This window comes from Corapipo altera, unplaced genomic scaffold (genome assembly GCF_003945725.1).
Source record: "Corapipo altera isolate COAL_440 unplaced genomic scaffold, ASM394572v1 48b, whole genome shotgun sequence".
Lineage (NCBI taxonomy): Eukaryota > Metazoa > Chordata > Aves > Passeriformes > Pipridae > Corapipo > Corapipo altera.
Genome location: NW_020884884.1, coordinates 7260592 through 7271653, shown reverse-complemented (window position 1 = coordinate 7271653; position 11062 = coordinate 7260592). Strand labels below are relative to the sequence as shown.

The following is an 11062-nucleotide window of genomic DNA, read 5'->3' as shown; positions in this document are numbered from 1 at the left end:
GATTAAAATGCCAATAGAATCTAGGCTGAAGGAAAGAAAACAAATATGGAACCATTCATCAATATTATAGACTCTAAATGCCCATTGCATCTGCCCCAATAACTTCTCTTATTGAAAAGTTAAAGTATGAGTAGTTTGTTTTCCCAATACGTGATTACTGGGCAAACAGCACAAATGGAGGAGTTTGATTAATACAGGAAAAGCAAGTGCAGTGTCCAGTGAACTGGAAGAGAAAGGACTGCTTGAAAGAATGATTCTTCAGTCACGGACAGTTGTACCCATGTAACACAAGAAAATCATGTTCAGTATCCTCTTCTGCTATATCCTGCTAGTTTAAGGTTGTACACTCTTTATTTACTCCTTAGCTTCATATAAATCCTTGTGAAATTCCTTTTTTTTTTTTTTCCTATTATACAGAATGTATTTTTATGTGCCTAAGGAAAAGAAACTAGGGAAAGAGCCACTTTTAACCCAAAGGTGATATGAACTGCCTCATTCACATTAATGAAACTATTGATTCAGATTACTGAGGAGCAGATCTCTGAAGTAATAACATAGCTAGCAAGAAGGGGAAAAAAAATCTCTAAAAATAAACGTGGGAGTTGTCATGCTCCTCCAGGCTCACTGGGGCTTAGCTTTGGAGAGGAAATTCTGCAGCCATGAATCAATAACTTGTAGGAAGAGAATCAGCATCAAAATGTGGCTCTAATCCTTTTCCTCCCATTCTGTTGCCCAAAGCAGTACAGACTAAGATTATTTCTGCAGGTGGTTTCCTTCCTTATAAAACTCTATTAAACCATTTAAAATAAAAACAAATGGCCTTATTGCATAACATCAGTGCCAATTCTAATACTTAAGGAATATCCAAGCTACACAAAGCAGACTTTGACTTGAGTGTGTATCTTAAATTTGACTTCAGACAGTTCTTTGGCCTGACACCTAGGTTTTATCATCATTTAAATGAGTAATAAAGAGTTTTAATTTCTATAAAGATCCCTCTGATTAGCTTATAAGGAACACACTTTAATGTGTACACAAATAATGTATATTTGAAGAAACTTTGGTCTTGCCATAAGAGGCTGTAATATAACAGGGCATTAAAGTGCATGTAGGACTTTTATGTTAAGCTGAATTGGCAACACTCAGGTATTTTCTATTTTCCTGTTTTATAAAATAGCCATAGTGCATCTGGCTTCATGAAAAAGTGTCATGGCATCAGACAGGTCTCACAGAAAATGCTTTCTGTATTTACAAGCTTTTATGAAAGTTCTGCATATACCAAGGACCAAAATAAAACTCATCTCTTAGTAAAATGCCCTCTCTAATTAAATTTCTGCTTTCCAGTAGACAGCACAGCCATGTTTTGCTGTTTGGGGGGGGGGGGATGTGTGTCTTTGTTTGTCTCTTTTTTTGGTTGGTTAGTTGGTTGGTTGATTGGTTGGTTGGGGTGTTTTTTAATCTTTTAATTTGGGGTTTTTTAATATTTTTCTTTTTTTCTGACTGCTAGTGTAAGGGAGAGAAAAACACTTTATGTCCTTTCATTGCTGAGGCTTTGTATGTGATCAATACCTTTACAGTGAACTAAAAAATTGAGAGACTAAAATGATCCATTAAGTAACTATTTCAACTAGACAAGGGAAAGGGTTTAAAGTCATATTTTGAAAGCGAGTACCTTGGACCTCCTCCTTTTTGACTGAGATTCCTTGTAAGCCTGGTTAAGCCTTGTTAAAGAGATTCCCAGTTCCTCATTTCTGCCAGCAAAGGACTGCTTCTAGAGATTATCTCCTCCTTGCTATGAATGTAACTCGTCCAGAAGGACTAGTAAATATAACTCAAAGGACTAGTAAATATAACTTATCTTGCCAATTAAATTGAAATGAGTTTTGCTACTTGGAATGTGCACAGGTCTCTTTAGGGGAGGGGAGAAAACAAAGAAAAAGTTAATCCATTCTAATGCAAACATTTGGTAACAATAGTAAGCCTGTGGACCAAGCATCCTACATTTCCCAAGACAGACTAGGGAATTAGGAGATGGAAACAATTGCCTCAAACAAACCTGTGAAGCAGCAGGCATTACTTCTGTTCAGAAGCCCTTTATATGATTCTCCTTCCCTGGAAAAAACATCTGATTAATTTGTGGACATTACCTTAGATGTTAGTAAAGAAGAGGATTCAGATAATGTTTCGTATTTACATAGAAGTCACCAGCTCCAGGTGTTACCAAATGAACAACATGCAAAGTTTCTGACACTAATACAGATCTGCAAAGTTTAGATGGGCCAATGCACTGGAGACTGCAAGGCACTGTAGCTTCTAGTATTTTTTTGTGGACTATGAGTCCTTCTGCCTAGATTTCAGCTCAATCCTGAGAAGTCTTCTACTGTTCCAATGCAAGGACCAATACCTCATGTCTCTCTTTCCCCAACTTTTGAGTCTTCTTTCCTCATCCCCATTTTATCTACTAGTGTTTTTAACTCTCATGCAGTTCATCAGTTTTCAGTCTCTTGACTATTCAATAGCCTACTGTAAAACGGGATGACAGTATCAATCTAGAAATTTAGTTTTGCTGCAAAAAGGGCCAAGAGTCACAGAGTTTGTACACAAAGACACTTTAATGCAAATCAAAAAGTACTGTTTCATTCTGAGGTGCTCCACACATCCTCAAACACCCAACATGGAGCTTCCCAGTTTTACCATTCCATTGAGAAATTAATATTTAGTCCAAACAACAGAATTTTAAAAAGACAACTCTTTAATGCTTCTTGTTTTTATTTAATCAATACTGTATTTCAATACCAACTGTTAAATCTTTATGAGTAACAGGAGCATATTCCTCAAATTTGTTGATCACTATATAGAACAACCTCAAAACTCTTATCCAAAACCCCATGTATTCCAAAATTAGGTTTCCTCCCTCAACATGCAACATTTGAATAAAAAAGTCCTGACTTACTCAAAAAAATTCCACTGTGCAGTTATATAAACTCAGATCTCTTGACACCCCCTCTGGCTTATGAAGACACAGGTTTTATAAAGGACCTTCAAAAGAAAATGAAAAATGCATATTATTTTGCTGACATTTCCAAAGGATTCTAACAATTCCATTACCATAGCAGTACACATATATAAAGACACTGTGTCCAGTAAATCGTACTATGCAATATAGTATTTCTGAAGGACTATAATTGTTCTCTGCAAAGGCTGTGGCACGTTATGCTGTGATTATATTGGAAATTACTGTGCAGCCATTCCATTTTTTAAGCCTTCATAATTAGGAAAGTATCTCTGTTGAAATTATATTTATTAAAAAAAAATCACTTTAGATTACTAAAAAAGTGCACATTCTGTAAGTGCAGGCTCCATTTCACCATTTCTACTGCTTGTTTGTTCTTCATTTCAGTTCCAATTCCAAATTTTTCATAACATGCTGCAAGGTTTGGACTGTAGAAACAAAGGCTGTATTTGCCCTTAATCAAAACACTGTTTTAAAAGATGTTGTTTTCATATCACGAACACATTTCAAACAATCTTGAGTATTTCAAAACCTCCCTTTTCCATCCTACAGAATCAAAATTTCCATCTCTAAGTAGGGGCCTTTAAAAATAATCTGAAAACAGCATACACAATATTTCAAGACAGAAGAGTAGCTATAGAGATGACAACGTAAACATAGACATTTTAGATGTTAAAACAATCTTCTTACTTTCTATATGAGGCCTCTGAACACAAGAAGATTGTGCATTTTGCATGGTTTTCTAGCCCCATATTTGTAAATGGAAAGGTAAATTTTCAGACAGATTTCTTACTCAGCTAACGGGAAAATAAATCGTACGGTAAATGCAGCTCTGATGCTGCCTAGATTCTCTTGCTCATACCCATGGTAAGTACCAAACCTCTTGTCCTTGCTTACAAGGTTTATGTTTATACTCAATGTCATTATTGATGACTGAGATATGTTAGCTGGTTTTTAAAATAACTAACTTGGGAAGCTTGATAAAAAAAGTACAGAGCAGTGATTTCTTGTGGATACACTGTTACAGTTTACACAGGAATGTGTCATCTTTGCTCACAGTCAGTGAAAAATCTTATAACTCAACAGAAAGCATGGAATTGCATGATATTGTAGTAAGAAGTGTCACAATTTCTACAAAAATTTAAATCATTATGCACAAATGCAGCAGGAACATGTCTTCAGCAGATCTTCCATCAACATTCTCAGTTGAAATTCACAGGTAAATCCTGTATCCGTCTCTGAAGAACATCTTGCAGGAAAGGTAAGATGGAGAGAGAGCAGGTAAAGACAAAGGTGCAATACATGGCATGCAGTTTCTCTGTGCACTGTGTGCAGTTTAGAGGAGACAAAGTCTCTGTGCAGCTGCATGCAGAACAGTTTAAAGACAGAGCAGAAGTTATTCCAGCAATTAGTCTTCTTCATGCCTTACCTACCCCAAGGGTTGGTTATTGCAATCTGTGAAATGACTTTGCTGGGCAGAGGTGAAATTACTTCCAGTGTATCCAGATGAAGCACCTCAACTTGGAGCAGCAAAGGATTCTTCCTTACCTTGGCTGTTTGATGCAAAAGATAACGGTACCAGGCAGCTGGCTGCATAACAGGGAGCTGTGTTACCAATATATCTTTCCTCAGAGGGAAAGAAGAAAAAATGACTTCACATCAGACTATTACGGATACTAATACTATTGTCAAAAGCAGAAACACACAGAGATTTTACAAAATACTGTCTAGACACTGGAGCACACTGACTAAAGAAATAATTTGAGTACAAGCTTAATAAGGCAGGATAAAAAAATCTACAACCTTACAGCTAATGACACTTCGAAAATGAGTCTACTGTGTGTGATTTCACTGATGTTTGAGGAAGCTTGTTCTGTTAATGTTTTTCATACTTTCAGTCAAACAGATTGCTGAGTAATCATGTTTTCTTTATTTTAATGGATGAGGAAGGTATTATACAGAAGGTGTTTCCATATGTTGCAGTTAATAAAGGCAATCCTTAATAATAAGAGTAGGCTGTCTCTGCTCAGCTATCTGATGAAGAGCCCTCCTGTTGAGAGGAAGAAGCAGATCCTGTACCTAGAAGAGACTCCTAGGGCTGCACACTTCAGTGGCTACTGGAAAGTACTGTAAGCAGATGAATCACAGGTCTTCTCCAACTGTGTCCAAATCAGTGACATTCACTAAGGTGTTCAGGGCACTAGGAGCAAGCACTTCATGTCACGAATCTCTCCATCACCCTTTTCTTGCTGGTGAAGGACAGTGAACAAGGCCTGGATCCATCACTCCAGAAAACCATCAGCAAGTCCCATCAAGAGGTCAGGGTGCTTTCATCTCTGAAGAAGCATCTGGGTCTCTATCTCAAGAGCTCAAAATCCTACACGGAGAATACAGCTAGCTATAGGCTGAGGTCACAGATGCTCTTTCAGACTGAAACCATAAAATGCATGGGGGGAAATAATTTTGGGGGCATCACCCACAGGGTATGACCCATCACTTACATTTTTGTCTTTCTAACCCCAAAGCTGAGTGCACGTTCACAACTGGATGAAAACCTCACAATTATTACTACACCGTTAGAGCTAAGTAGTAAAGAGGGAGGGGAAAAAAAGTTTTGAATCTCATCTCAGTTTACTATGACACATTCAGTGTCTGACCACATCGTAAAAAGCCGTACAGAATCCAAGCCTACTGAAGGACAACTTGCCTCAGATAATTGACACATTACACAGCAGTGCTACGCGCTGGTTTTCTCTGGATTTCAAAGTAGGACAGAGGTTGTTCACCTGTAAGTACCTGAGTAGAAAAAAGACCTGCCTCTGTTGCCATTCCCACTTTCTGGGAGACTGACAGTTTCCTACAAGCAGTTTCAAAAGGCACATCATCTCTCCATGGTAAGTATCCACCTGTAGCCTTACATTTATGAACTTCAAAGCATTCTGCAAGACATCTTTTTATCCAGACATATCAAAATGTAGAAATTATTTTGTGGAAAGACATTTCTAATAGGAAATAGTTTATTTCTTCATGTTTTCTGGGAATGGTGTTCTGCTGGTTTTCACTATTCAGAATAGACTTCAAGAAATGCAAAAAATACCCAAAGAAATAAGTGGATGCTTGCAAATGTATAGACGATAGGACTAGCTCTTACACATGCAACTAGTCCAGCTGGATGTTCACAGCCACACATAATACTTTCCAGGATTTTAATCAAAGCTAATATGGCCTACATTTTAAAAATTGGCCACTAGTTATGGGCACTTCCTAATTCAATCAAAGTTTCAGAACTGCTAAACAACACCTTGTCCTTGTTTCAGGGTCTGGATGCTCAGCAGTTCAGAAAATCAAACCCAAAGTAACTCAAACCAATACTGAAAAATATCAACAAAGTTTGCAGTTGTTTTTGAAAATGCAACCCCTCAAGGCTAAATCCCACTTTAAAGACACTGCAATTGTTTTGAAAGCTGCATATTTTTGTATTGAGCCACTAGGAGGCATAGACAAATGTGGTGGGTGGACTCTGCATCCATACTCCTTCAGTGTGGTCAGTGCAAACAGTTCCTCCCTCATCAGCTAACACTGATGATTGGGAATAGAGGGAATTCGGGATAGGCCTGCACAGTGAACCAGAAGTAGCCCTTGCAGAGGTGAGGGAAAACAAGGGCTGCTGTTGGATCCCGCCCAGAACGCACAACCCAGCCACAATATGTCCATATAGTGTTTCTGTCTCAAAGATGTGTGAAGTACTGTTGTATCTGCATTCACAATTAAACATAATTTTGACATTATTATGGTGCTGATGCTGTTATATCTTCAGTGCATGATGGTTCTTGGCTCTGTTCGTGCCTGCCTATTGTTCATGAGAGACTTTGTCTTTGCAATGATTGAAGAACAAGGTGTTCTGGAAGCTCTTTTCAGCTGTGATCTGGTGAACTTCTTACGGATTTTTCTGTAAGGAGGGAAGGAGAAAAGGAGGGAAAGAAGAGAGAGACAACAGAAGAGGTAAATCTCAGTCTTTAACAGAAGACTGCTCATGAGCCAATAACAAACATAACAAATACTCTTACCAGAGCAGGAAGGTTAGTTCATTGGAAAACACTTGCAGACAACAAGAGTGAGCCCTGTCCATCAACTGATGATTCACAGTTGTCTGATAATGACTCAGTGAAAAGTGGGTTGGTGTTAGATAATATTTGGACATTAGTATTTAATTACATGAAATCTTGGGCCAGAATGCTCAAATGGTGAATCCTCACATGTGTTATTAATGTGGGAATGAAGAAACACAGAAGAAGGAACCTTGTTAGCACCCAAGTGAATGTGGTACCTCTGAAAAAGTGGTGGAGTGGGAGCAATTATTGTTATTTGGACTGTATCACTTCTGCAGATAACACATAAACCGGATCTCTGGGCTTTCTAACTAGTGCCATTTAAGTGCAGTAAATTAACTTTCATTTTAGACTTTCAGATGAAAAATCAAACATATTAACTACAGGTGGCCATGTTGTTTGTATTGTAATCTTATACATTCAAGAAGCATAAAGTCTTGTTATGTCTCTCTAGAGAGACTACTCTGTTTCTCTACCATTATAAATCAATAACCACAATGCTGAGTGTATCCAGGGTAGAGTATCAGAAAACACAGAAATGGCACACACAAAGTATGCTAACAACTATCTTCATTGGCAGAGCCCTGAATATTAGATGCTACTGGAAAACTACCTATTTTCTGAATACACTCAAGTCAAGAAACCCAGCTTTCATTTAGGTAGTTTTATAAATTACAGGGATTTTGAGCTTCTGGAAATGAAGTAAAGCAAACTGGAGCCTCTAACACTAAATTAAATGACTTAAAGCAAACTGGAGCCTCTAACACTAAATGAGACCAGGTTTTCTAATTCAAGCTTTCCAACTTGAGAGTGTGACCTACAAACTACAGGGTGATGAGGTGCCCACCTGCACCAAGGTTCTGAGATGGCAACACAAGAAGGGTTTTTCCCTTTCATCTTAATGGGCTGTTACCTCTCAAACTGAAAAATAGCAGTGACATTGAAAATACAGGATCAGCTCTAAAAAAATTACATTGAATTCTAAAATAACAATTCGCATATTAAATTCAAACACATATTTAGTTACAAGTTGAGTGTTACTCAGGGATATAAGCTTCCAGTCAAGTAACTGGGCCACAGAAGAGAATATAAAGAAAAAAAAAGGCACAAAGCAGGAGAATATACTCTGGTAATAGAGGTTAAAGGAAGCCTGAAAAATACATCTGCTTTGGTTAATATATTTTAAAGGTTCAAAGATGTATTCCTTTTAAATACCTGAAGGAAGGATGTCTTCATGGCTTGGAATAACAAATTACAATTTAGCATCATTCAGCAATAAGCACAACAGAAGAAAAGAAAAGAAATCACTAGAAAGTTAAGTTTAGGCTTTTCACACAACCCCACGAAGAAAAAGCCTTATTATTTAAGTACTTACTTTACATGGGCATCTTAAACTAGGCCTTAGAAGATATTAAGCTTACCGACAAGATATCACATACCTTCTAGAACAGTAAGATCATAGAAACGTAACCTGAGACTGGTAGAAATGTGTATTTCTAAAATAATGAGACAACTGGGTTTTAGAAATTCATATGAATAGACAATAGTTATTATCCATACTGATTATAAATAGGGATGATTTCAGCAAAAGCTTACAGAACTGGATCCCTTTTGATACATTTGTTTGGAAAACTTCATATTTATTTACAGAACAAATGTGGCTATTAATCATTTGAGAAGCCCATGGTTTACAAAAATATCTGATAATTGTTTGCTCTTCTGAATTTTTAATAAGGCAACTTCATAAACTGCCAAGAAGTTCCTACTTATGAAAGCAATTTGCAGCAGATACGAAATGTAAGGACACTAAAGTATTTGAGATTATAATTTGTGATTATTTTGTAAGGATAGTACAGTAAAATAAAACATGTGTCATTCTCATTAAATACTGGTTCAAAACCAGCATGGAGAAAGGCAGAATAAGAAAGTCATCACATCATTACATCAAGCACACCACAAACAGAGTCAACTCCTCACTAAGTATAAATGAAAGTACCTCTATGTAGACTTTCAGAAGAACTAATCTGGTATGCACTCTGCAAAGACAATCCAGCACTTTTATTTAAACAGGATTGTGAAAATGCTTCCAGGAATAAGCTGTCTGGGATACAGTCTTTCAGAAATAAAATTGGATGAATGGAAATTTCCACTGACTTCATTAAATGTTATAGTTAAACAACCATTTTGCTAAAAGCCAAAACTGTTCTTTTTACTGCAAAAAAAAAAAAAAATGAAGATGGAGACAATGGACTCTTTACACTGTAAATTTAGCATCTAAATACAGTAAAGATTTTCGAGATGCACTCATCAGGTTTTATAATTTTTCAGAGTTTTTTTAACACTTAAACATGCAGGTTGTAATAGTAGTGATGAAAGGCAGGAAATTCAAAGATAAAGTTGTTGTCAGCCTTTCACTCAGAGCACTTCTCCCTCCTGCAAGGACACACTGAACTAAAGGCAGAGTCACCTTTAATGTTCAATTTCCTGTCCCTTTTTCACTCAATACCAGCCATATGTTTTCATTACATAAAGCTTTTATTTGGTGATGGCAAGTAAATTGCTTTAATATCAGTATCGTGGGTAACATCCTTTGCAGTTGTTATGAAAGAGTAATTGCCATTTCCCCTGCCTTTTTTTCTTTTGACTTTGGTACCAGTGTTTGAAGCATGATGCACTACAGACTTGAAATGCAAATCTGAAAGTATTTTAAAGCCTCTGCATTGTACTTCGAGCCCTCCCGAGACCAAAGGTCTGAGAATGAAATAAACTCTTAAAAGGTGATCAATATATAAAGCCACTGTGCTCATTTTTATGTCAAATGTGATGTACTGCTGCTAATGCAGGAATAAGAAGCATTCTTTATGTCTGTATGATACTTCAATTAGTAACTGCAGAGAAAGGTATGCAAGACCCTTGGCACCTCCTTAGGAAAATATGGAAATGTACCTAAGTCTTAATAAAGGTCTTGATGAAGACCTATCGTCTCTTTGCAAGTTTCATACACAGACTGAAACCTACTGGGTAGAAGTAATAGGCTGTATAGAGCATTTATGCCATGCTTAAATTTAATCAGGTGAATCATTTCAACTAATCAACCCTTTCTCAGGATCCAAGTGCATTCCATGTAACTAACCATCTGGTGAAGTTAAATACAATCCTATATAATCTATTATGCCCAGATTTCTCAGGAATAGGATAGCTGGTAACAAAATTTCACATTTGTAAAAGCTTACACAAAGTTCCCTTCTCTAATTATGCCCCACACTAAAACCATATCAAGTTTTAAACCTAAATAGAATAAAGAGAGGTGACCTCCAATTGATGTTAGTCAAGGACATGTTTTTCAAGCCTTTTGTAGTAGGAGATAAAGGTATTACTTGCTTTTGCTTTGTTGATATCAATCATATCGAACACTATATACAAAGCATCTGTCTTGCCTCCTCTGCATTAGACTCACAGTTGTGATGACTAGACCAACTTTGGTATTATCAGCTATACCAACAGTGCTTAAGAAGTAATATAATAGATACAATTTCTGGCAGAAGGTTTTACTGTGAGAGACATGAATTGCATGTAAAGGCTCACTGACATTTTAGCAGGTGACAAACCTTGTTTTGAAAGAAACAAACATTTTCCTATGAAGAGGAATTGTCCCCAACACATATGCACTTTTGCGATGTCTTTAACTCTTCTTAAATACCAACATCCAGAATAGCTTTTGATTCTCTGTTTCCACTAAAAATACATTAATGACCTAACATAAACCTGGACATAGTATTATTTTTCACACTCTACTTAAATTAGTTTGATATTTTTCCTGAGTCTTTCCTAGGCTGATGCTGTTTGAGCAACATCCTTCCATATAAGAACTAGTGCTGTGGAAATGTATTGTTACCTAATTGTTGCTGGTAGCACAAGGAAAATGCACAGGTCGGCAGCA

At 36.9% G+C, this 11062-nt stretch overlaps 1 protein-coding gene across 3 annotated transcripts in view; it reads right to left on the bottom strand.

Annotated features, from left to right (window-relative positions):
• Positions 1-2751: 2751 nt before the first annotated feature.
• Positions 2752-11062, bottom strand: part of MTA3 (metastasis associated 1 family member 3) — a 133848-nt gene continuing 125537 nt past the window's right edge. For 2 of the 3 annotated variants that reach the window (XM_027641528.1, XM_027641529.1), the window contains exon 19: positions 2752-6962. In XM_027641528.1, coding sequence (XP_027497329.1) covers positions 6827-6962 — 136 coding nt within the window. In that variant the 3' untranslated portion in view covers positions 2752-6826. The remainder of the gene's footprint in view (positions 6963-11062) is intronic. The other variant, XM_027641530.1, reaches the window with a different exon arrangement.